The sequence below is a fragment of the Cavia porcellus genome, unplaced genomic scaffold, assembly GCF_034190915.1.
Source record: "Cavia porcellus strain 051 isolate PalLab524CR breed Dunkin Hartley unplaced genomic scaffold, mCavPor4.1 scaffold_7, whole genome shotgun sequence".
Taxonomy (NCBI): domain Eukaryota; kingdom Metazoa; phylum Chordata; class Mammalia; order Rodentia; family Caviidae; genus Cavia; species Cavia porcellus.
Genome location: NW_026947490.1, coordinates 64,705,058 through 64,731,528, shown reverse-complemented (window position 1 = coordinate 64,731,528; position 26,471 = coordinate 64,705,058). Strand labels below are relative to the sequence as shown.

The window sequence follows — 26,471 nt, the reverse complement described above, 5'->3', positions numbered from 1 at the left end:
GGGTTTATCTTGTTTTGTAATAGAAGAAAGGACCAGTGTGAACCCATGAGTCAGGCTAGTGGTTTGGTATTTTTTTTTCCTTAAATTTGAAACAGTCTTCCTAAATCACTAAGTTGCCCAGATTGGGCTTGATCTTGCCCTCCTCCTGCCTCAGCCTCCCAGATTGCTGAGACTATTGGCACAGCCAGCCACAAATGCCTTTCCGTGTATTTGCAACTTCTTCATTTCAGCACTGTCTGTAGTTTTCAGTGTATAAGGTAATCATCTTCTTGCACAGTAAAATTACACAAGCTTGTCCCTATTTTATTACTTTTGGTGCTACTATAAATGGACTCATCTTCTGAATTTCTTCTTCAGAGTATTTGTGTGTGTGTGTGTGTGTGTGTGTGTGTGTGTTGCTTTTGCATCTTGAAACTCTGCTGAATTTATTAGTTCTAATAGCTCTTTCCACGGCATCGTTAGAATTTCCTATACCCATGTTCATTCATGTTATTGGCACATAGCCTTTTCTTTTTTCCTTTTCTGCTTTGTATGATTTTATTTCTTCTTCTCCCCTAATTGCTTTACCAGGATTTCCAGTACTGTGACGAGAGACAGAGGTGGGTGCCCTTGTCTTGTTTCTGATCTTGGTTTCAGTCTTTTGCTATTGAGTGTACAGTGCTGGCTGCAGGCTTTTCATGTTGGGGTTTCATGTAGAGTTTTTAATCAGATGATTTGACACCAAATATGTGACCCAGGTTCCGAGGTCTCCAGATATGAGGTGAATGTCTGCAGTTCAGCTCTGATGCCACCCACCTGGGGCTCACGGAGATGGCACAGGTTAAGGGCCCATTCCAAACAATGCCCCCGCTCCAAACACCAGTCACCAGGTCCCACTTGTACTTCCGACTAGTAGAAACTTGCTGCGTTTCTGACTGAGGAAATCACTCTAGGAACTATGGCTAGTTTATTATACAAGGTACAACTCAGAAACACAGGAGGGGGTGCATAGGATGGGGTGAAATGGGATGTGTGGGACCCTGCGTTAGTGACAATGGAAATTAAAACTGAGTCCACAGGCAGAGATTTCACTGGCTATTGGTGATCAAAGTCAGCATCCAACCCCTTTCCTCTCCTTGGGCCTGGGGCCTGGGATAAGCGACGCCCTTTAATCACGTGGATGGCAGCCAGCCCCATTCTGAGGTTATCAAGGGGACCCCCCAGTACCACCTTATTGAAAACTCTCGTATTGTTGAAAGGGGCTTCTTAGGACCAGAAGATGTGCCTCTTCTCCCTCTTGGGAAATTTCAAAGGTTTGAGAAGCTCGCACTTGTATTGTGTTGAGGCCATTTCCTTCTAGTCTAGTTTTTATATGAAAGGTGAGTTTTCTTTTTAATCATGTAAGTGTTGAGTTTTGCATCAACCGAGACAACATGGGGCTCTTCCCTATGGTTCTATGTTGATGTGTGCTATCTGAGCCATCCTTGCAGTTTAGTGGTAAGACCCACGGGCAGGCTTGGATAAGCCTTGTCGTGTGCTCCTGAATTCTACCTGCTGTACTCTGCTGAGGATGATTTACATTATTCCCCAGGGACATTGTTCTGTAGTATTTTATTATCTTCACTTTTAGATAATTTACTGTAAGATGGCATGATTTATTTTTAATAATAGCTATTAATCAATTCATGCTTCTCAATATTTAACATCTGCCTCTCATGAATGATATCAGTGGGTTCTGCATATACTAGCCAGACTTTGCATGTCTCTCTATCCTTCCGTACTTTGGGTCTCAGTGAACTGAGTCAGTTAACTTTGAAAAATTTTAGGAAGAGTTGGAAATGAAGAATGTATTTCTATGTCATTTATGTGACAAATAAAAATTTTTTAAAAAATCAAGCTAGACACGGGGGCACATGACTGTAATCGCAGGACCCTGGGAAGCTAAGGCAGGAGGATCACAAGTTTGAATCCATCCTGAGCAACTTAGCAACTTGGTGAAACTTGTCTCAAACCAAAAAGTAAACAGGGTCCCTAGCTCAGTGAGAAGGCCCTAATTCAATTTCCAGTACTGAGGTGGAGAGGAGAAAGAAAAAAAAATGTCAGAGGGCTGAGGACATTGAGGATATAACTCAGTGCTAAGAGCATGTACCTAGCATGCGTGAGGCCCTGGGTTCAATCCCCAGAACATGCATGCACATGTGCACACTATGTGCATGCACACACACATTCTACCATGCATGTGACCTGGGTTCAAGTCCTAACACCACCACATGAAAAAAAACCAGAACAAGTATTAATCTATGTATTATTTCCTTGGTTCCATTCTGACTACTATATAATTTGTACTTGGGATCAAACTCATGACCTTGCACTTGCCAGGTAGGCACTTATGCTGCTGAGCTAAATCCTCAGCCCTCTGACTACAATTTTTTTTTTTTTTTTTTTTTTTTTTGTCTTTTTATCGGTACTGGGGATTGAATTCACGACTGCCTGCTTGCAAGGCAGGCGCTTATGCCGCTGAGCTAAATCCCCAGCCCCTTGACTATAATATTTTAACAACATATAGTTTAGTCTTTTTTGAAGAAAGACACCAATTTTGGGAGGTTTTTTGGATACTGGCCTAAGTTTCCAGAAGCTGATGGAAGCCAAGCTGGGTCCTGGAGGAGAAAGAAGCCAATTTGACCCTGTGAGCAGGCAGAAGTCATGCAGGGCCTGGAGGAGAAACAAAAAACCAATTCCCCCTTCCTTTCAGCCAACCAGTGCATGGGCCAGGAGATAAGAACCCATCACACCCTCTTCCTCCACGCCCTAACCCCTGTACCCCTCATAAGCAACTGGCTGACTTGGCAAAACACAGGCTGAGCTAACAACTAAAGTACAAAAACCAATTAATGCTTGTATTGCTTGATTTGACTTTCCAGGCCTGAGGCCAGTAGTCTGAGCATCTATTAAGGGGGTAACAATATGTAAGATAGCAATAAGGGGGATTTTCTTCTATCTTGTTTTTGAAATCCAATTATTGTTGCTTTGTTCTATTGTTTTGATTCAATGTTTTGCTTTGATTGGTTTTATTCCATTCCATTGTTTGATTTTATTATGCTTGAAGGTATGGGCAGCAATTTTGATGATCACAAGAGGTATTATGGTAGCCATTGTTGATTATGTATTATCTTGTTTCGAATTTCTGTATAATTTTCACTGTTTTGGTTTTTTATTCTAAGATTTAAAAAGGTAATATTGGCCTAAACACTTTACTTACATGTTATTTAGTTCCTCCAACAATGAACAATGTATCGTTCTACTCCTCCCTGATTTTAGAGAAGACACTAATGTTCAGAAAGCTTCTCTTTGGCCAAGTCACTTGGCTGTAGGTAGCGTGGCCAGGTCCTGCACCACAGAGGCCTGGTCTCACTTGTCATTTGTACATACTGGCTTCAGTCAGGGCGCACCGTGCTATCTGGTTGTTCACACAGAACTGTGTAAGGTCTGCAATCTGCAGTTCTGGCTCCACCTCACTGTCCACACTGTCAGAAGGAAACGGAAAATCATGACTGCCTTCTAATGCCACACCCGGGTCACAGTAAGTCATATAAAACCTCTCATATCTGATCACAGTCAGTTAAGGGTTGGTCCTCTTTTATGATGTATTATCCTTAGTATGCATTTTTGCGACTTGCTAGTTTTTTTGTATTGACATTCATAGGCACGTGTCTTTGTTTTTCGTGTTTTAAGACAGGGTCTCATTGCGTAGCTCAGGTTAGCCTCCAACTCTTGCCAAGCCTCCTTCCTCAGCCTCCCAACTAGCAGAATTACAAGCATAGGCCACAATTACCTTTTTTAGTTAAAAAAAATAAATCTACTTCATCTTGAAGGAGTTTTATCTGTATCTTTAAAGGGAGTTTTATTGCTAAATTAATGGCCATGACCTTTTTAGTATCATTTTCATTTCAGTAGAATCTGTAGGTATGTGTCCTCTAGTGCTTCCAAGGTTGGTACATTTTGTTGCTAGTTGGTCCGTTTTCTCCAATTCTGTTGCTTTATAACTTTTTGTTTGGATTCTTTTCCTGTCAAATTTTTGATTTCCATTTTGATGTTGCTTCCATTTCTCTATCTGCATTAGGTTTAGTTTGCACTGGTTATTCCAGCTTCTTGAGGCAGTTTATTTGCTAAAACTTTTTCTCTAAGCATCGTATTCCACAACTTTCAATACTTGTACTTCAATTTTCACTTAAAAATGGGTTCTTCTGATTTGATTCACAGGCTTCTAGCTCTCAAATATTTGAGGGTCTTCTACATGTTTCTAGTTCATCCGAATTTGTGTTCAGAGGAAATATTTTATTTAAATCTTTTCAAATTTACTTACACCTCAGTAGCTGTTGGACAGTGCTCTACAAATGTCAATTAAATCAAGATGGTTGATACAGTTGTCCAAACTTGAGTCCTCACACTTTCTGCCTAGTTGTTCTATCAAGTTGATCAGTTCTGAAATCTCCAGCTAAGCAAATGGACTTGCCTTTTTCTGTTAGTTTTACTTATCATACATTTTGAATTTGTGCAATTAGGTACATAAATTAGCATCATCTTCTTGATACAGTGATCCATTTATTAGGAAATGATTTTCTTTAATCCCTAGTAATGTTCTTTTTTCAATCTATTTTGTCTAGTACTACTAGATCTGCTTTAATTTGGGAGATTGTTTTCTTTTGACTAGCATTAATATAAAGTCTTCATTCTAATTACTGTAGGCAGCATAAACAGTTGGATGTCTTTTTTGTTACTACCACAAAATACCTAATTTCTGTAGGACAGAACTTTCTTTCTCACAGTTCTGGAGTCCAGCAGGTTCCCATCAGGCACGCTTGGCTGTCTGTCCTCCAGGGTGCAGCAGGCAGGGTTGTATGAAGACAACTTCGCAGAGGCTCTATGCCATCAGGGTGCAGCAGCCTTCAGGGCCTTGTCACTGGCCAAGTCCTACCTCTCGAAAACACCTTCACATTGGTAATGCCTAGATTTGGGAGTGGGTCATGTTCAAACTGTAGCAATGAATCTTTGTTTTATGTATGAAAGTAATACTACTCTATTCCTTAGTAAAGCAGATCTATTTTTTATGTTGTTGTTCTGTGTATGCACTCTTTCAAGGGTTCTGCTGTTAAAAAAAAAAAAATCAGAAAAGAACGGCAATCAGGAACAAGTAGAAAAAGAGCACAATGATGTAAGCAGTGTCTACTGTCAGGCGCCACACACGTGTTTTACTCCCGATTCCTGCATGGGATCCGAGCCTGGTCTGAACCAAGGCACTGCGAGCCTCCTCAGCATACTCGGCTCCTCTGCTCACTCCCTTCTCTTCAGATGGACAGCCCCACACCTGCGCTCTGCCCCACTGCTGTCCTTCCCAACCAGCCCTCAGGGGCTGCGCATGGCCTCCCTCCACCTGGCCCACTCTGATCACCTCCCAGCCTCAGGCCTAACGGAACACCTGAGAGCCCTGTCCCGCTCCTCCTCCTGTGACTGTAGCCACAGCTCAGGCAGGGACATGATTCCCTTTCTTGTTTTGCCTTTTCTTCCTACTACTTACAACACATTAGACATTAGCTCAGCAAGACTATAAAAGCTCTCTCCAGGCAGGACCTGAAATAGTCCAACACAATCCATTAAGGGTTGAAAACAAGTTACCCGCCCCCATTGTTCTTGGGTTGAAAATAAAAGCAAAAGACCACTGCACATTAGTTTGTCAACATTAATGCCCTGGGTTTATTTTGTGAGAATTCTATCACAATTTTTCCAGGTGGGATTAAAAACTTTAAGGATAATGTATGCCATTGGACTGGGCATTCAGACTTCGGTACTGACAAAGCACTAGTAGTAGTCTGTTAAGTACCATTCTCTTCACAGAAGAGAGGTCAAATATTTCCAAAGGAAGGCACCCGATATTTGTGGTTCTGGCCTTGCAGCCTTCTGGAGAATCTTAAAAGGAAAAAAGCTGGCTGGCTGTTTTTAAAAACTGGAATGATGATACACGTACAGCAATTACTGCATTCTTCTCCCTTATATCCTCTTTATAAGAACAAGTAAAGAATGAAGTCTTTTAAACAATTCGACAATAAAAAAGTACAATTTTTTTGTGCTAAAAAAAGGGCAAGACAACATAAACTCCAGTTGTAAGGACCCCATTGCATACTTGATTTAACACTTTTTGGCGTGGAAGGGATGGGACTACTGGGCTGTTTGCAGAGCAGCAACATAACCTTAGTGCTTTAGTACCAGAAAACGCCCGCGGCTCATTGGGCGGGTGGGGATGGGAAGACCCAGGAGACTTCATTTTTAGCTTGTTACTTGTCCTAATGATAGTGGACCAGGAAAATCCCCATTTAACAGCACATTCCCCATCTTTAAAAAACTGATGCCTTTTTTTTTGTAAAGTTCTGTATGTATGTCACCATTTTTTTCACATGATACACAGAAAACTCAAGGACCCAGAGGGGAACCAAGTTATGTTATACCATTTACAAAATACCAAGGAGTCCACAGCTACCTAACACATTTACTACAGCACAGGAACCAATGAAGGTACAGTGTACAAAAAACTGTAAACACGGCACAATAAATAGGTAAAACAGCAGGTTCCGCACCATGCACATGATGTGATGACACTTCATCGCTATACAATCTCACATCTCACACTCTTTGTTGCAATTTATTTCCCTCCCACCCCCCACCCCCAAGTGCAAAGCATCACAAATGAACATTTCTGTATTCAAGTAACATATATACAAGGGTATTACAAATATGCAGTACTGTACAGATAATTGCTGTATTCTTAATTTACAGATGTTGATTTTTTTCCTATTAACAGTAAGAAAAGAAAAACTGAAGCATGAGAGATGAGCATCGCTGTAAAGTCCCCACAGCTGCCACAGAAACGCATGTGCTGCATTCCATCATCCCTTGCATCCAAAATGCTACTGATGCATAGCACCTAATCAAGTCCCAGGCTGCATTGCGATCTGAGGAAGCTACGTCACCTCCATCGCTACTGTATTGTCTGCTATGTTGTTCAGGGCTGGCTTTTCTGATTCGTGATTTTCCCTGTTGAAATAAAGTTCAATCCATTATTTTATCTGTAATATCCAAACCAAGCAGATGAAAAACATCTCAATAAAGAGCTTCTTTTTCAGTGACAGAAAGAAATTTGACTCTTTGGGATAAAAGAGAAGAGCACAGCTCCTTATAGTTCAAACTACTCAGAAAATAGGCCCAAGTACAAATGTCATGATCAACTATTGTGTATTACTAACAAAGCTCCAGCAGCACCTAGAAAATCTAGATGTTAGAAACAAAAGAATGACCAGCTTTTAGTAATTATTTTAATTTGCTCCTACAGTACAAGTACAAGTACGACTGGAGTTCGTTCAGCTCAGGATTCTAAGTCAGGGATAACCAGCTGCTGCCGAACACGGGCCCAAGTTCTACACGGGCAAAAATGTCCTCGAAAAGGCCTACGTTTTATCTCATCTGTTTCCCCTCTTTTAAACGGGGACAGAGCTGTAACACCAGAAGTCCTGAAAATGCTCTACTGTCGTATACATCGATACATTGGGTAAAAATATCTAAGTCAGAACTATGAATGACTGATTAGCTATGACTAGATGTGGGTACACATGGATCTCTATGGGCAGACAATTACTCCTGCACAAGCTCAGCAGGAAGAAGGTGTGGGTGCCATCCCTGTGTAGGAAGCACTTGAGGTGCTCAGCAGTCTGGTCTTCGCTGCCATTTCACTTTCAGTTACTGGCCTTCCAACTGTCTATGAGAAGTTTACTATTACCTCTAAATACTTTCCCAATTTTGTATTTTCATTTTGCTCATTCCTGAAATACTTCTTTCCCCTCTGTGCCCAACCAAATAGTACCTCAGGTCAAGTATTATTTGTAGGTTATCCCTACAATTTTCCTGCTGTGAAGATTTCTCCTTATATGGAAATTATAGCCATCATCTATATACCTAACTTGACAGGCAGATAATGCACTGATACCTCTACAATTATTTTCATCTACTATCTGTAGTATTCTAACATTAACTTTTCACTTTTAAGCTTATTTTCTAATGAAACTAAAATGGCTTGCCTTTCCCTTTGTTTCTCCGTATCTTTTAGACAGCAGGACTTTTTTTTTTTTTGGTCTTTTTCCTTTTTATCGGTACCAGGGATCGAACTCACGACTGCCTGCTTATAAGGCAGGCGCTTATGCCACTGAGCTAAATCCCCAGCCCCTAGACAGCAGGACTTTAATCACTACATAAAATGTAACAGAGCTGGGCAAAAATTCTAAAGTATTTTATTTTTATCATGGTGGTAGGGACCGGACACAGGGCCTTATGCATGCAAGGTAAGAGCTCTACTCCCTGAGCCACATCCCCAGGCCTTCCTAAAGTATTTACTGAAATACAAGTGAGCACAAAAGAGTGACTTGACTGAAAGCTGACCTGGTATGAACACTGTCTTTATTTACATTAATAAGAGCAGCTTGGCATACCAGCAATTGGTAGGTTCTGCCAATCTGAGCTATTTACACAAGCAGCAATGAAAAAGATTATCAACAGACACTCTCTGAAGAGAACTTTCATCTAGAAGGAGAAAAAAAGATTACGAACTGCTTTTATCCTAAGAAATATTTGAATCATATATGCAATTAGTCATTATACCATTTGGTTCAAATTCTCAACCAACACTGAATTACAACATTCATTTACTTAGGTCTTAGTGCAGCAATCTATTAGTTTCTGTAATTTTAATAATAAAGGGAAGCTGGGCTCACTGGGACAAGCCTGTAATCCCAGCTATTTGAAGGTTAAAGCAGGTACAAGTTCAAGGCCGGCCTGGGCAACTTAGTGAAATCCTATCTCAAAAAACAGAGATCTGGGGCTGTTTAGTGGTACAGTTTGCCTAGTAAGAGCAAGGCCACAGATTTGGTCCCCAGCACTGGGAAGGGGAGAAAAAATTATATACACATATACACATACATGGCGAAAGACAGAGTACCACTAGGTTTCTAGTTGCCATAATTTGTCAAACATTTGAGGTTTGCAGTAACACTCACCTTGGAACTGGATCTACTGAGGATGCGGACGGGACCTTGGAAACCTGACAGTTTGCTGCGGCAGCCAGCTTTAAGGCAGACGATGGGACAGCACTCAGAGTCCTGGGTATATGCCGTGCAGTCACTGGGGCAATGGAATTCACGGTGGCAACTGACGAAGGTACAGTTAAGCGGATGTTGTTCCCAAACAGAACCTGAGTTGTCCCCGAATTGGCAGCAGTTACTTGATGACTCAGTGCACTGTGGGAACTTGAAGTCTGTGTAATATTAGAAGGCTGTAACAAAGGTGAACCTGCTGTTGATGGACTTGTATGCATAAGTGCTGTTGGCGTAGTACTACTGAGGTGTAAGCCCTTGTATACTCCTGGGGAGAAAAAATAAGCATGTGTCTACACAGTGTGCAACTCTGCAGTTGGTATTTATGAATACGTATGTTTGTAGTATATGATCTCACTACACAGAAATACAATCACAGTAATTTAAATGTCTTCATCCTTACCTGAGGCTGGAAGGACGCCATTCACCCCAATTCCAAGCACCACATCATCCTTCATCTTGAATCCCATCAGTTGTTCCGATGTCATCAAAGCAGAAGCAGCAAATTGAGCACTAGCAGAGTCCAAAGTCTTAGAAACAAAACCCTAAAAAAGAAATACAGAAATCTAACTAGTACAATTTATTCTCAAGTGAACATTAATGCTATACATGTTAATCAAAAATCAGCTCGGGAAAACGGCAAACCACTGAAATTTCTTTCTCTCTTTCCATCATCACCGCCATGGAGGGCTAAGAATTGTCTAACTCAAGGGTTACTTTCACATGTGATAATACAGAATGTGCACATACAAGTTACCAAAATAAGCCTTTTATACTGTGGAGATTGCACATGTCCAACACAGAATGTTGGGTAAGAAATACACTAGCAAACACATTTCAGTGATTTGCAAATACATATATAATGAATAAAAGAATACACAAAAGCTTACCTCAACTACACATGCCCCCAAACCCAAAGACATCTTTGGGATAACAAAATAACCATGCTTTGCCTTAAGAAACCAAAGTAACAAAATATAGAAATTTATCCTAGAGATGAACAAGCTGAATTTTTTAAAATAATTTTTTCTTGCAAGAACCTTGAAGGCTCAAATCTTGGTTTTTATGCCCTAACTGTGTCTAAATGGCAAATATTTATCATGCTTTACGTTGAAGAATGATCTCTTTCAAGGATAAAAGGTTATCTTAATTGTGAAATTATAATAATTAAATGTTTAAGGATCACAAACTGCAGGGAATTATACATTGAAGAGGTACATAACAGACTGGAAGACAGAATCTTCATTTCATTCAACTATGCTTTTTTAAAAATTGCTTTTAAAATAGGGAGTAGAGGCAACAGCTTCCTTACTCACCTGGAATGTTCTTTCTAAACCCTGTATATTCAGGCGAAAGCCACTTTTCTGCTGGTTAGATGCAAGGTTCTATGACAACAGTTGGTAATTAGAGATGAACTCTGGTGGGAAACAATGAGGGATAATCATAAGACAGACAAATCCCTCACCTGTGAAGTGTTGGTGGAGGAATTACTATTTGCTTGCTGTTGCTGTATTTGTGCAAGCTGCTGTTTCTGCATTAGTGCCAGTTGCTGTTGATGTTGCTGGTATTGTTCGGCTGTAAATGCTGAACATAAAACAAGCAAACACTTTGTAAATAAAAAAGCACAAACATCACATACATCTTATAATACTAAAACGAATCCCTCATTTAAAAAGTGTGTCAAATTAAAGCATCTGAAAAAGGCTTATGACCCTACTAAAGATCACTTCCAAGTGGAAAATTTCAACATTTTTGCTACCACATTTAACCAAAGTAGCTTCAATTTAAAGAAAATGAAAATTAAGCTCCCTAAATTTAAATAGGAAAGAGAACTGCTCACTTCCCAAATTTCAGTACCATTGTATCTGTACAGCTGTGACACTTGTGCTAGATTGTTTAGAATGATAGTTATCAGCTTTTTAAATCCATAGATCTGGAATTCAATTTTGCACTGAGCTTGAGAAGAAATTTGATAATTAACCATTTAGTGTCATTTTATCCATTTTATCTTCCCAATGCATTCAGATGATTCCTAATAGTTCTGTGTACAAACACTACTATGTATTTTCTACTTTTAGTAAAACATTACAAAGATTTCTTTTGTATGAGAGATAAAATTGTTGGTTTTTTACCTTTTTTTAAAAAAAAAACTCATCCTTTATAAGTTTAACAGGAAGAAAAGAGGCTCCAATGTTAAGGTCAATTAATTTTCCCCACCCAATTAACCCACCTGGAAAAAATCCAGTCAATAAGAACGGAGTTGTTTATGTTGATTTACTGTACAGAATGATGTCTGAGGAAAGACACTGTGTTATGCTACTTATGTTTGTCTATGGAGAGCTCAGTTCTAAAAAAAACAAACAAAAAAATGTTCATTTATTACCCCCCAAAAAGTGTGTGCAGTTTTAAAAAAGGAAACCTTTTTCTTTTCCTTTTTGCCAATTTAAAAAAAAAAAAAATAGCACATACAATCACAATACATCTGACTTTAAAGGCTTCTTTAAGAAGCCTGTGATGTCTGAGTTAGAATTATTTTAAAACAAAAAGGTTATCATGCATCCCTGGATACCAGGGAATCCATAAATCATGCACGGTTCCTCAATCTAAAGTTTGATGTTTTCAAAATATTGTCACCTCACTTGTTGCTTAACTACTGGTAATTTTCAGTTAAAATACTTTAAATTTTATCTTTTTTACTTTTAATTATCTCCTATGATACTGTTTCTGCCTATACAACTAGAAAATATTTAGGTAACAAATTCCATTATATTTTGAATAGATCTGAAATTGTGAAATATTCAAGAAAGTTTAAGTTATTAGTGCCTCAACAAGTCCTTACACTTGAGCTGAACTTAAGTGCTTGGGTGATAAGAGCAAAAAAAATTATTTATTGGAAAAATTTACTAATAATTTTCTTATATATAATACGTGTTGCAAATCTGTTTAACTGACATCTGTCTTTTAATAAGTGACTTTTCTTACTGTTTGTAATCCAGAAACCTGAGATGTACAGGGGAGATATTAGGATAATATTCTTAATATTAGGAGAAGATCCCGAAATAAAAGTAACTTTTGTTCAGTTATTTCCATGCAACAGAAATGTGTTGGGTCAAAACTTTAAGAAAATCTACAAAAACACTGCCCTGTGAGGATGTCCAAAAGTAGTATATTTTCCTTATAGGTTAAAAAAAAAAAAAAACGATTATTTAAACATTGGGGGCTTTATTAGTTTGACTGGCATGTTTCTGACATTTACACTTTTAACTTCTTGAGTTTGAGTGTGCCACCACAGCCTTGATTTTTCTCAGTAGAGACTGCTCAGCACATTTTAAAAAAAATGGAACATTTTTGGAAATTCAGATTGTAAGGTATTTAATAATAATTATTTAACAAGAATCTAGCATTTGCTAAAGACTAATATATAAAACTGCACTCATGAGTGAAAATGTTGTTTTGCAGAAGGTATTAAGATTTTAAAAATTCCCTTTGAACTACAGATTATAATCCAAAAGAAGGATGAGTAGGAAAGCTTTGATTAGATAGTAACTGGGTGAATCCGGACTTAAATTTGCATATTATTTATATAGAAAACAGTGAGGACTCAAGGTCATGACACCATTGTAATCACACACTAAATGGAAGACAACAATAACCACATCTCTCTAAATCTCTATGAACGGACCTAGATATAACAGCACAAAGTTTTTGTTAAAATCTACCTCCAGGGGCTGGGATTTAGCTCAGTGGCACAAGTGCCTGCCTTGCAAGCGCACGGTCATAGTTTGATCCCTGGTAACGATTTAAAAAAAAATCTACCTCCAGATACAGGATAGTCAAATTTGTAATTCACATAAAGATGGGCAAGATGTTATTACAGACAGATGACCAACCTAGAATAGAACCATTACTCAGTATTAAACAAACTGAGATGAGAAGAAATCCTTAATGAGTTTTCCCCTATAACCTCATATTAGAGATAAGAAACTTCCATAAGAAGTCCTGGATATTCAATAATGGGTGGGGAGAATCAATGCGACACTGTTTTTAAATTTAAAGAGACAAAAATTCTGCTTTATATGTAAGATGTTTTACATTTATATGAAAGTCAGATTTTTATGCATCAACATTGTAAGTTCTTTAAAAAGTTCTTATAGAGCACTTGACAAACAACAATCTATACAGGGGCAGGAGTAAAGTGTGGCTATGATTAAAAACGGAGAATGGTCAGTGGGAACTGCAGCCAGGAAAAGAAACATGATGGGATTTTAACATCTGAAAAATAATATGATATTGGTATTATACTTCGTATGCTTCCTCAGGTAAAACACAAACCTGGAAGTTTCAATTTCAGGAGGCAACTTTTAAAAGGCTGAATATACAGAAAACTTTCTAACCAAGATCCCCAAATTTAAACTAATCTGCAAAGCTGCTGAATGTTCCCTCATTGGAAATATTTAAACCACATTTGTTTCTGTAGCGCTAAGCAATTCTCTGGGGTAGAAATTTGTATAAAGTAACCTGACTGTGCGAGCAGAGTTGCTCAAACCCTCAAGGGAGTATGGTGAAAGGGGCAGGTGCTTTGAGAAACATTCAAGATTCAGTGAGGAAAAACCGGAGTCCACAGTATTAGAAGGTATACTTGGTCAATACAACACCAGTGTGCCACGCACACTCACAATGCTAGGCACCAATAGGCTGGAGCAGGAGAGTTTTATGTTCAACACCAGCCTAGGCTACTGAAGAACCTGGGATGAAGTCCCGTAATACGGTGCCTCTGGATTCAATTTCCAGTATCATAAAACAAAAGGGAAAACCAGACCCAAAAATTATTTTAAAAGACACCTCAAATTAGAAATTTGAGTTCTTTTTAGTTCATAGGTAGAGCATTAATGCAAGAAGAAGGTAACTTTACATAAATACGAAGTTAAAGATGAATCCATGTAGTTCCTAATTAGTGAGCTTGAATTGATAGGGTTCATGCCCTTATGAGTCACCTAGAAATCCAACCTGAAAACCAAAGTTTATTGTCACTCCTCTGGCCAGGGTGATTTGAGTATGACATTGTTCGCAGTCATATAGCCTCTAAGCATGGCTACTCTTGCATACCACTGTGCAACTGCAGAAATACAGGACGTGTTATTACAGATGCTGTATGATAAATCAATCCACTTTCTACACTGAACATTCCTCCATTTTTAAACATTTAAATAAAAGATTAAAGCCCTGCACATTTATGATATTAACAATTAAATATTCAGAGCTCAAATTTAATTTCATTTTTCACAGTAAGATATAATTAAGTTATAATCTAAATTGCATTAAGCTGTATATACAGAAACAGAACACGAGATCCTAGCCACAGATTTTCTATGCACTTATGATAATAAATCATATCTTTAGCACACATATGTGAGCTTAGAAAAATGACTTACAATGCTATTGAGACTTCCTCTGGAACTAGGAATTCAAATCCTAACCATATCTTGTGGTTTAAAAAATTTGTTTTCTAAGTCTTTCTGAATTATATCAAGGACTCTTAAGAGTCCTTTCTAATGAGAAAGTATTAATACTATAATTTGATATTCCTCAACTAAAACACACAGAAGTGAATGCTGAAGTCATTGAACAAATGCTAAAGTTTCCAAAGTGTTAATGTGGATTTTAAAAATTAAAAAACTGCATTTGGAAGCTGTTCGAATCACTTATTAATAATCATTAAAAATAAAATTTACCCTTTAGCATGAAAATTTAGCCCTTGAGATTCTAAATGCACATGTAGGTTTTCCCCAGTGTGGAGGAACACTGTTACACTACTGCACAGAAGCAAGCTCTGTAACTAACATGTGCTGAGGGAGGTTACCTACATGTGACTCCTCAGGACACACTCATGGTCACACAACTTTGCACAAGGGCCAGTCTGAAGAGCAAGCCAAAATGATTCCAAGCACTTACAAAAGGCTATAAAAACTGTGTTCAATAAACTCATGTAATTTACTAAATCAAACAGACTCCTGGTATTTTCAGTTAGAATTTCCTGTTTTAAAGTAAGAGTAAGACCTCACATATGATTCTTCAGAAAAGGTAGTTAGCCCAGAGGGCAGAGATAGGTAACTTTCAAGAATTTTAGTAACAACTGAAAATGGCTACATTGTAACCCATATACAGCTTAAGCAGCAGAGAAATAGGTCAAATGCTTGTACTTAATATACTGGTTAAATCGCGATCGTCAGAACTAGGCCTTAAAACTCCTTTGGCGGAGTCTTCATGGAAACCCTTGTTTTTCAGTGAACCCAACACAGTGTTGACTTTGGCATCACATTGAATTGGGGGTTCGTTGGTATTAATACTGTTATCTGATATTCTCCAAATATCTAAGCACTAGATGAAATCAAGTTTGGTTTGTATCTGGGGCCACGCTATATGGAAAAACAATCTAATACTATAATTATAATGACAGCAGTGAGATACTTAATGTATGAATGAAGTAACAAGGCAGACAAGGGATCTTGCAAAAAACACAGCAAAGAAATTCAACTTCTCCCATTCTAGACTCATTCTGGAGAACACATACTTTCAGGAGAAATGCATTTACAGTCTAGTGCAATAGGTTAACAGTTAAATTTTCTCCCCACCCCCAGGACCAATAGTTGAATTCACTTAAGTTAAATGCTCATACGATACGATTACATTGAAATTTGTACAATGTAAAGAGAAAAGGTGTGGTGGCTGGGATGTACATAGATATAAAAACCAAGGGCAAAGCAAAAAGCTAGTAAGCCCATATTTAAAAGAAAATTTATATAGAAGAAAGGAAATGATTAAGAAGAAAAATTACAAGAACTACTAAAGATGTTTTTTCGATTAACTTTTGATAATGGTCAAATATTAATATTCTTTGGTAAACAAATCCAGGAAGTTTTATAACTGACAATTAATGCCTACTTAGGTAGTATAGCAAAAATAATTTACATTTTAATTAATACCACAATAAAACTGTTAGGACAGTTATACACTCGGTCATGGTTTATGTCAGTGGCCCCCAAGCTTCAGGCAATTCGACCAAATCTAGCTTTGAGATTGGTTCATTGTCTAGCACTTGGATTGGTAACGGGAGTGCTACCCCCATCTAGGGGCAGAGCCAGGATATGATGTCAGGGCAGGAAAAAGGTGTGTCTCTCTCTCTTGCCTGTTCACCCCTGCAGTTTGCAGTCAGCTATGAATGGCAACCTGCCATGCCACCCTGCTGCTTGGAGCCAACTGAGCATGTACTGAAACCTCTAAGAACTGTAAGAAATGAACCTATCCTTCCCTAACTTTTGAGTATTTTGTCTCAGCGACAAGTAAAAAGTAACCAAGATACTCCAACTTCTCTATACTGGGCAGAGAAATGTAGATTAATGGAACACAGCTGGTTTTTTTAGAAGTTGCAAACAATTATCTAGAAGCCTAATTATCAAGAGAAAACTATTCCAAACTTATACTTTTAAAACCTTCATCCTCACACAGGATGTCAATCTTCACTTTGACTTTTAAGATTACAGAAAAGAGAGGAGCTGGCTTTTGGTGATAAAACACATTATAATAAATGGAATTATTAATAATGCTAGGCCTCAGAAAAACTGCACATCTCTGAGTAAACTTCTGGAATGTGATTTTTGTTTTCTCATAAGCTGAAAGACTTATTTCATAGAAGTGCCCTTTTGGAGAAATTAATTTATGGAACATTTTCTGTAGGCCTTTAAGAGCAAAACTTCGTATTTATAAGACAGTTTACCTGTAACCTTAACAGGTGACTACAGAAACAAGAAATAATCTTATTTCAAAAATCTGTATTTGTTACCTTAAAAAAACCTGTAATAATACACTTCAACAATCCATTTCTATAATCTGTCTCAGAGAATACACACACATATATTAAAACAGAAAGCTTAATGAGAGCAATTATTTTAAATACATTTCAGACAATATAAACATACGAGCTGCTGTCTAAAATGTTTTCAGATATATTAAAACAACTTTTGACTTATTTCTCTATGGAAACTTATACATTACTCTGAGTTATGGTGTCAGCATGTAAGTTATACATACTTATTGACTTGTTGGGCTCTATGTTTAAGCAGATTAGATAAAGACTGGAGGTGTTCAATTAAAAAACATTAACAATGTAGGATCTATTTTCTTTTCATATTGTTTGAAAATGTAACTGATGAATTTCCAGGAACTGCACACAGGAAACATCACATACTAAATAATAACACACCATCTCTGTACATGGTGTATTTAAATGAAGACAACTATATGCAAACTCATACAGCAGTAACATTACTGAAGAATATCCAAATAAATAGTACTTTTAGCCACACATACTCAAAAAACTGGACAAACCCAGTAATTGTATAGACAGATGCATCACAGATGAGCATACCGAAGTGTGTTGAACTGCTGCTACTTTTACTTTGCGTAGAGGTACTGCATGTCTGGGTCCCGGGTTGTGCTGTGCCTGTTCGATTTATACTCCTATACAATTTTCTACTGGAGAGTTCATCATTGTCACTGTCATGTAGTGATGGTGTCCGAGGCCTAAAATGCCGCCATCTACATGATTTGATATTGACTAGTATCTGACTGAGGTCTTTAGAGCAAGATTTGTCCGAGGTATTTATTTCTGAGGTATTGGCAAACTGATTGACTGGAGAATGTTGTGGTGAGGAAAGCATTTCCAAATCCAGGTGGTGAAATACACTGTCATAGTCTGAATGAGCTCTATCCAGTAAGACCCTATTAAAAATGAGACAAAAACTCACATGAAACAGCTATTCAAAGATTAAATAAAAATACATCTTTCTTCTCCCAACCCATGAACTTGAGTAACAGCACACCAAGTATTTAAAGACTTTAAATTTGATTACTCCACTATCCAAAATATCCCAGTGATAGGAATACAGAAACACCTTACCTTCCACCACGCCCAACCCGTCTTCGTGCAAATCCAATACACCTTTGGGGTACGGTGAGAGTAGTTAAGCAGTATCTGTATCGCACATCCCCTAATCCTCCATCTTTAGGACTAGTCCAAGGCCAGTTGCCAGTTTGGTCTAAGTGAGGCTTTAAAAAAAAAAAAAAGAAACCCGAAAAGCATTATTTTACTTTGGAGTTAAAGGCAAACAGTTTATGTACAAAGAAAGCCTGAAACTTACAGCATAGTACTGACAGCCTGCTTTCCTACGGAAAGCAAAAGGACCATCAGGATCATTCTCTTCCTCAGCTTCTGAAGAGCCAGACAAAACCTTTAATAAAATACAAGCAATAGGTCAAATGCATGACTTCCTATATTGCTCCTCTATACTCATAAGGGCATTCTTGTAGGTACCTGGGAGAGAGGTTCTTCATCTGAGCTGGGAAAGTCATACTGATTTAAATCTTTAGCATTAAAGACTGGCAGTGCAGCAGGACTCGTCTGTTGAGGAGTAGCAGCAGCAGACGAAGGTAAGACTTTGGGCTTCTTTTCGTATTTCCGTTTCGGTCGGATAACATCGGATTTATCTTGCTGCAACAAAGACATGAATTAATTATAAAGGTACAAGACACAAAGAATTAAGTCTGACAACATATGTCCTACAATCTATATGCAGTCCTAGAACTATTTTGTTTCAACTGAAGTCAAAGGGGAGAGCAGAAGTTATCCAGCTTCTAAAATTCTGTAACTGCAATTGGTATTTACTACTGGCTCCTCTAATTTTAAATTTTCTATAAAAATTCCAGGGGTGAGGGGATATTTAGTCCTTGCTCTCAAGCAATAAATCAGTATATAAAAAAATAGTAAAAACAATTTGACACACACAACTACAGATAGCCGTTAACAAACTGGAAAAAGAAATCCTAATGCTGAGGGATTATAAAACAAATTGTAAGACTGTAGCTTTTAGGAATGTTAGAACAGTTTCAGAGGATAAAGATATGAAATTATTTGAGGAAATTACCAGGATAAAACACAGAGCAAACAAGACTGATTTGACAGAATACAGCACAGGCCAGATGATGGCAATAGTTAGAGGTATGAATTTGATATGTACATGATGGGTAAAGAAAACTGAGGAAAAAGTTGTATTTGTTAGGAAGAAAAAAAGATGATGGCAAATACTGTACCATGGTTGTGTAAATACACCAAGTATTTATGGTAAATACACTAAATATTCATGTTTAACTCTTCTGTCATAGTTTATCAAAGAAAGTTAACTATTGAACTATTGTTATCTGTACAGTTCTACTGTTGTATCATCAACAACAGCCTTGAATCAAAAACTAGCTACAGTTACAAGGGTGCAGACAGGGGACAATACCTAACAAAATGTAGATTAAGCATAAACTTTAAATGTCTGTGGATGATATATTTATATGAATAAAATTTAACATTTTGGAGCATGACCATAACTTTCTAGATTATCACAGTCAGTGACTGTTTTTCTTGACCAATTTCCCAGCGATTTTTAAAATGAGAATGCCCATGTTTTCTCATAAAATGGTCTCTGGCACTACTCTCAATGTCAGGAAAAAGCTGAGGCTGCGGATGTTGTAACTCTAATTGGCATGACAAGTTACGCAGACTGGAGGAGTTTCCAATTTCATGATAAATTTCAAAAAGAAGGAATGATGCTTCCAGGTAAAAAATTTTTCAGAAAGCTGCCACTTAACTACCTTTATTTCTATTAGTTTCTCTTCATTAAATTTATTTTCCTTCACCAATTTTATTCTTCACAATTTGTGGAATATCTGGATACAGAGGAATTTGTCAAAATACTTCTGTTACTAAGACACTACCTATATTACAAACTATTAAAAACAGATACCTAAATTACCCCTTATATGTTTTTATTCCACTTATATACTAACATGTTCACAAAGGACGAGAAACTCATACGACCAGGAAGGATTTCAAGTCCTTCTCTCTAACTCCTATATATTTTGTTTAAATTCTTTCAACAGCTCATAATCTTACAACTATTAAAATATTCCTTTTATGAGACAGAGTAACAAAATCTTTCTTTTACAACATATGGAATTTCTATTATAGTTTTACATCATATTTCATGCTAGGTTTTATATGTATTTTTAAACTCTCATTCTAATGATAAAATATTCTTTCCATTATCAGATGCTATTGTCACAAAAACTTTAATCACCTTATTAACTTTAAACTCCTTCACATCCATTACTTCCTGATGTTTAAATTGACTGCTATTAGTAATAGGGATGATGGGCACAGCATAAGTAGGTTTCATTGGCTGTCTCTGTGCCATAACCTCAGACATGATCTCTCCACTGTAGTCACCCAGATTATACCTGAAATTTTTAAAAAGAAAGTTTAAAACTGCATATTCAAAGAATATAATGTGATGTCTGATAAATATACACGGTGAAAGGACTAATACAACCAAGCTAACATATAGTCATTACTAATAACACACAGTCATTATCCTGTGTATGGTGAGATTTAAAGATGTTCTCTTTGCAAATGTCAAACATCAGCATTACCAACATTACAGTATCAACCAGAGTACACAATCTGTCTGCAGTATACCCTCTGATCATTACACAAAAATGTATACTTTTTAATCTGTCATTTATACCTAAATTAAAGTTGGGAAAGAAAGTTTTGTAAATGCTTATCTGTAAAAACTGAGCAGAATAGAATATAATTATGACATCAATTAAACTTAAGGTTACAGTTAAACCATAATTATTTGTTGATATCTATTAAAATTAAAGATTAAATAATTCCTTTTCTTTTTTGGTGCATAGTTATATCTTGGTATACAATGTTTGTAGGGCAAAAAAAAAAGAAAAAAAGCCAAATTTTTAATTTTGCAATTTTTTTTTTTTTGGATATTTTTTTTTAATTTAAAGAAAAGGAAACAAAAGAATACATGGAGATTTTAAAAAAGGGTAGAAATGATACAAACTTACAGAAAAACAAACGGTAAGAAATTGCTGGTTGATAAGTTACACATTGTCATCTTAGAAGTAGCTGTTCATGTTATGGAATTAAAGCATTTAGAATGACATTCATAAAGTGACACTACAAACCCTTCTGCTCTATGATCGAACAAGAGCTCAGTAACATGATTATCAGTCCTACACATTTGTTTTACTTCTCAAAGAAGGTAAGATTAAACATATCAAAACAGAACATAGCAGTTAAAAAAACAATTTAAAGAAATAAAGATTTCATAGGAAGCCCACTGGAGATCTTGATTGTCTATCTAACTGTCTCTAGTTTTTTACAGATAGTTGTCCCCTTCTTCATCCACCTTATATACTTAGTGTATATTATAGAACTAATCAAATCATTGAAGACTTTTTAGGTCCTCAAGTACCAAATTAGGGAAGACAATAGTAACTACCAACTCATCTCTCCTTCTCTTTGTGATAGCTGTCCCCATCTCTACATATGCTGAAATTGAACTCAAGAAACCAGTCCAATGTCATTCTAATCAGCAAACATTAGTATTGCTAGAATTTCTATCATAATGCTACTAAATTAGCCTCGAGTTTCCTAGTGTCTCTTCCTCAGAGTATCTGTTCATTACATCTTACATTATAATTTTGCAATTTTGATGACAAACTTGAAGTTAGAATTAATGCCTAAAATGGTATAGAGAATTTTTGCTGATTAGACTTGTCTGGATTATAAAAATTTTTCTGAAAGGAATCACACAAACACTTAATAGTGATTTTATTTGTGGTCAGGACTCACAAAGATAGGGCAGTGGGGCTAGAAGTTTTTAGCGTGTACATCACTGAATGACTGAGTGTTAAGATGCACGCGTGGGCCTTTCTGCCTCCCTCTTGTACTTTTCTGTTTCAAAACCTACCCTTTCAGAGTATGTTGGCATATACTCTCTGTTACTTTGGAGGCTTAAGTGGAAGGATCACAAGTTCAAGGCTAGCCTGGGCAACTTAGTGACACTCTGTTAAAAAATTAACAAAGGCTGAGGATGGAGCTCAGTGATAGAATGCCCCTGGTTCAATCCTCAGTACAGGGGAGAGGAGGAGGATCTAGTATCTAGTACATAAAACGTAAGCTTTAGAATGGATGAATGTTCTCTTTCACACATCTACACACAACTGCAGTAAGAAAAAACAAAAATAGAAATATCTCACATATTTTAATTAGCCCAATCACTTTTAAAGAAAAGATGAGAATGCAAGTAGAATTATATAAAGTATAATGTCACACCCACACTTAAAACAGTCTTATAATTATTAAAAGAAGATATTTTTGTAATTATCATAATTGCTCAGGAAACAAATTAACTCAATATATAAAACATTACTCGTAATATTAAAATATGCTTTACCTCTTTTCCATAATCTCCAGTGTTAAATGCAATAGCTCCCTTTTACTTTTTTCTCTTCTTTTTATCATCTCTAGAATAGTAACAGCCCGACTTAGATCTCGACGCAGCTTAAGCATTTTTTCATAAGAGGCTTCATCGTTTTTGCGATTCTGCAGGCATAAAGTTGATTATTTAATATTAATAAGGACTTCTAAGTAGTGGTGCTATGAGCAGAGTTACACTGTAAGGCAGTATAAAATCACCAGGAAATCAATTTTTGTAAATTATCACTAAAATATATCATTAATAGCTCCATAACACATCTTAAAGGTGAGCTTATTTTAATATTTTACCTTGTAATTGTAAGAAAAGGCTTTTTACAAGATGCATCAAAGAATTAAAACTATTTTAAGTAACTTTTAAAATAGAAAAAATTTTTAAATGCACAAATTCACTTACTTTTCGAGTCTGCATTTTTTCAGTGCGTCTTCTAAAAGCCACATAAGGATCATTTGTGCTGGAACCATCTCGCTTCTCTTGTTTTACTGATGGAATAAGGGATGGCCCTCGACAGGTTTTTCTCTTTTTAATCCAGTATTCATAAACTTCTCTAATTAATTCATCATCTTCTTTTAGTAGCAGTTTGGCTTCCTGCAGACTGACTGGCTAAATGTAAGACATTATGTCATTTTCATATAATACATATATAGGGGTCAAAAGTATTCCAAATTAAAATGATCAAATTCAAAACTACAACAGTACTAGCAAACTTATCTAAATTATCTAAATAGTACCTCTTATACATATCTAAATAGTACCTCTTATACATATCAGTAACTACACTAGTAGCTTTATACCCAGTGTTTATTTAGTTTTCATAATAATCCAATGATGTTTATTATTTCTGTTTTAGATCTCAGAAAACTGAGGCAGAGAAATTTAAACATTCTACTTAAGACTGTAAAGGTTAATAGTAAGAGGTAGAGACACGCTGTGAACCCATGCTTTTTAACACCAAAGCCTTCTAGTTTAGCCTCTAGTTTCCATAAATACAAGTATTTATATAGACACACAGTATATAAGTTGTACCTGCTGACCACTGCCTTTTTCTAGACGATCAATCATTTCCTCAAACTGCAATGGACAGATGTCCATTTTCTTTTTCAGTTTATTCACAAACACTTCATCTTCAGAATCCAAATCATAATCAGGCTGTTCAGCATCCAAACTAAAAGCTGACAAGAGGAAACCATAAGCAATCATTTACTGTGTGAATTCACTGATTAAAAATGCAACAAAACAAAAACCCAGCTCTCACAGATGTCTGAATAAAAGCAAGACCTTTTCAAAGAAAGATAACCTAAGTTTACAGCTGTCTTCCACACTTAAAGATTATCTTTACTATAAATAAAAATAATGAAGACAATGAGACCTCTCATGTACACTCCTAACGGCACATAAAGAAGCACAATACTAAGAGCACAAAGAGATTCCTAAATGTACTGGCTGAACCATGTGCCAATGTGCCATATTTGCTGCTCAAACTCACGTATCAGCAGCTTCACATAGTTTTGCAGAATAGCTGTCGCTCAGCAAGCAGATGCCTGGCAAAATTTGTTCCCCAATGAGACTCACTATCATGGTAATGGAAATGTGAAGTTTACCATTGTTTTATTCTTTCTAATGCCATTCAATTATTTATTTATCAAATTAATATACTGATATAACAGCAAAATATCAAATAGCTTGGTATCAAAACCTTATTCTCAACTTTTCTTGGCTTAATTTTGTCTATTAAATCTAGTGACTAAATGCTTATGTTAAGAAACTTTTTGTACCTAGTCTCTCTAGTGTTTTAAATAGTCTACGATCCAGTAACATTAAATTTCATAAACATCACACAGTAAGTTATTTCATAGTTTCAGGCCTTTACATTAGCTATTTTCTACCTGCCCAACCAATCACCAAATGACTAATCTTTTTTAACATTTACTTAAGATATCGTCTCTGAAATTCTGTTTATTTTTTTGTCACAAGGTCTCACTATGCGGTACTGGCTGGCACTGAGCTCACTTTGGAACTCAGGCCGGTCTAAAACTTGCAATGATCCTCCTATCTCAGCCTCCTGAGTGCTGGGATTACAGGCATGTGCAATAGTGCTTGGCTCTGAAACCCTTTCTTGACTGTCCCTCACCCTATAAATGGTTCCTAATATTTTACCTTTTAAAATTAAAATTAACTCTGAACCCTCTCCTTACAAAAATTGGTATGTAAATCATTTGCTTTTACATAAACAACATGCAATTCAAACATGAGACCTAAAGGCTCATAGCAGAAAGGTTAAAAAGCCCTGTTTTAGATCACTCCCTTTCTCCATACTATCTTCTGCTCATACTTCACAATCCATTTGTTAAGAATTTCTTGTCTCCTAAACTGTGACTGATATCCTTGAGTGAGACCCAGGTCTTATTTATCTCTGCATTACCAAGTGGAGGAAAGGGTGACATGTTTCCTCTCTTTGTCACCTCTGCTTCCTGTACTCAACTAAAAATTATTACAATTTTATGTACGATTTCTTAGATGGGGAAAAACTAGGGAAAACCAACCAACCAACCAACCAACCAGTCACTCATTAATGAAGTCTGTAATAGGTATTAGAGAAAACTGGCTGCAAAGTAACTGCCAACTTTAACACACTGCCTTAGTGTAAGAATCCAGTAAATATTTGTACAATTAGATATTATTTCATTGTTTTATTTTCCATTTCAACCTGTAGCAATTCCACAGTATTCCTAATTAAAACAAATGGATATTCAGACCTTACAAAAACCTCTAGACATCAGTATTTCTACCTGTATTATTTGTAACAGGATGCCCTCCAAAGATTTATCATGATTTCATTTTGCCTCATCATTGCTACATGAACAGGGTTTTAGAGATCCTGAGCTGGATCAACACTTAAGATTAAAACAACTGATTATTTTTGTTGCTGTTGCTAACCAAATTAATTCACATCTGTGTTGTCCAGTGCAACACAACTTGCCAGAAGTGGCCAACTGCATTAAACACAAAATTTAAAACTCAGTCTTTCAGCCAAATGTGGTGGTGGTGCATGCCTATAATCTCAGCACTCTGGGAAGCTGAGGCAGGAGGATCACAAGCTTCAGCCCAGCATGAGCAAATTTAGCCACTGAATGAAACTCTGTGTCTCAAAACAAAAAGTAAAACAGGGCTGGGAACATAATTGCAAAGGCCCTGCCTGGCCTCAATCCCCACTGCCACCAAAATAAAACAAAAATTCATTCTCTTGGTCACATGAGAGCAAAGCTAACTGGTTCAATACCTGGCATCAGTCACTGTAGCTTACCATATTAACAGACTGAAGAAAAAAGTACAGGCTACCATTGTTACAAAATGAGCTTGACAAAATTTAACACCTATTCATGATAAAAATTCTCAGTACATTAGGACTAAAGAATTTCTTAAATTTCATAAGAAACACTCTAAAATCTATAGCTAACATCATACTTGGTAATAAAATTAAAAAAACAAAAACCAACAAAAAACCCTGAATTTTTCTCCTCTAAGGTCAGACCAAGACAAGGGTGTTGTTAGCTTCCTGGCTATTCTTACATTACCTATTCTGTTGTTTTAAGACTATCAAATTATATGCTAATTTGTTTCATTTATACTAAGCTCATCTTAGTGAAATTTATAGTTTTTTGAAAGAATCTTATTGCTTTATGTCTTATACTGAGTAACTACTTTGAAAACAATGATACCCAATGTAATATTTATTATAGTCATTATTTGGTTATGAAGATTTTTTTTATAAAATAATTTCCAAATGTTTCTTACACTAAAAAATATATATACATGTACATGTCTATCTATCCTCAAAACTCAACAGTAAAACAAATAATGCATTAGAAAATGGGCCAAAGACATGCATAATCATTTTATT

The 26,471-nt window shown here is 36.6% G+C and overlaps 1 protein-coding gene and 1 long non-coding RNA gene across 5 annotated transcripts in view; one reads left to right on the top strand and one right to left on the bottom strand.

Annotated features, from left to right (window-relative positions):
- The window catches only part of LOC134476999 (uncharacterized), a 34,420-nt gene extending 27,192 nt beyond the window's left edge, over positions 1-7,228 (top strand). Inside the window, exon 3 of the long non-coding RNA XR_010048867.1 lies at positions 6,833-7,228. This is a non-coding gene — a long non-coding RNA (uncharacterized LOC134476999). The remainder of the gene's footprint in view (positions 1-6,832) is intronic.
- Epc1 (enhancer of polycomb homolog 1) overlaps positions 5,703-26,471 on the bottom strand; it is an 81,286-nt gene continuing 60,517 nt past the window's right edge. For 2 of the 4 annotated variants that reach the window (XM_003468708.5, XM_063253734.1), the window contains exons 3-15: positions 23,597-23,742; positions 22,967-23,173; positions 22,529-22,677; positions 20,351-20,510; positions 18,541-18,717; positions 18,368-18,457; positions 18,127-18,275; positions 17,596-17,948; positions 10,636-10,754; positions 10,487-10,555; positions 9,574-9,715; positions 9,075-9,438; positions 5,703-7,065 (exon numbers count right to left, since the gene is read on the bottom strand). In XM_003468708.5, the coding sequence (XP_003468756.2) occupies positions 6,993-7,065; positions 9,075-9,438; positions 9,574-9,715; positions 10,487-10,555; positions 10,636-10,754; positions 17,596-17,948; positions 18,127-18,275; positions 18,368-18,457; positions 18,541-18,717; positions 20,351-20,510; positions 22,529-22,677; positions 22,967-23,173; positions 23,597-23,742 (2,198 nt within the window). In that variant the 3' untranslated portion in view covers positions 5,703-6,992. The remainder of the gene's footprint in view (positions 7,066-9,074; positions 9,439-9,573; positions 9,716-10,486; positions 10,556-10,635; positions 10,755-17,595; positions 17,949-18,126; positions 18,276-18,367; positions 18,458-18,540; positions 18,718-20,350; positions 20,511-22,528; positions 22,678-22,966; positions 23,174-23,596; positions 23,743-26,471) is intronic. The other 2 variants (XM_005003236.4, XM_063253735.1) reach the window with 1 other exon arrangement.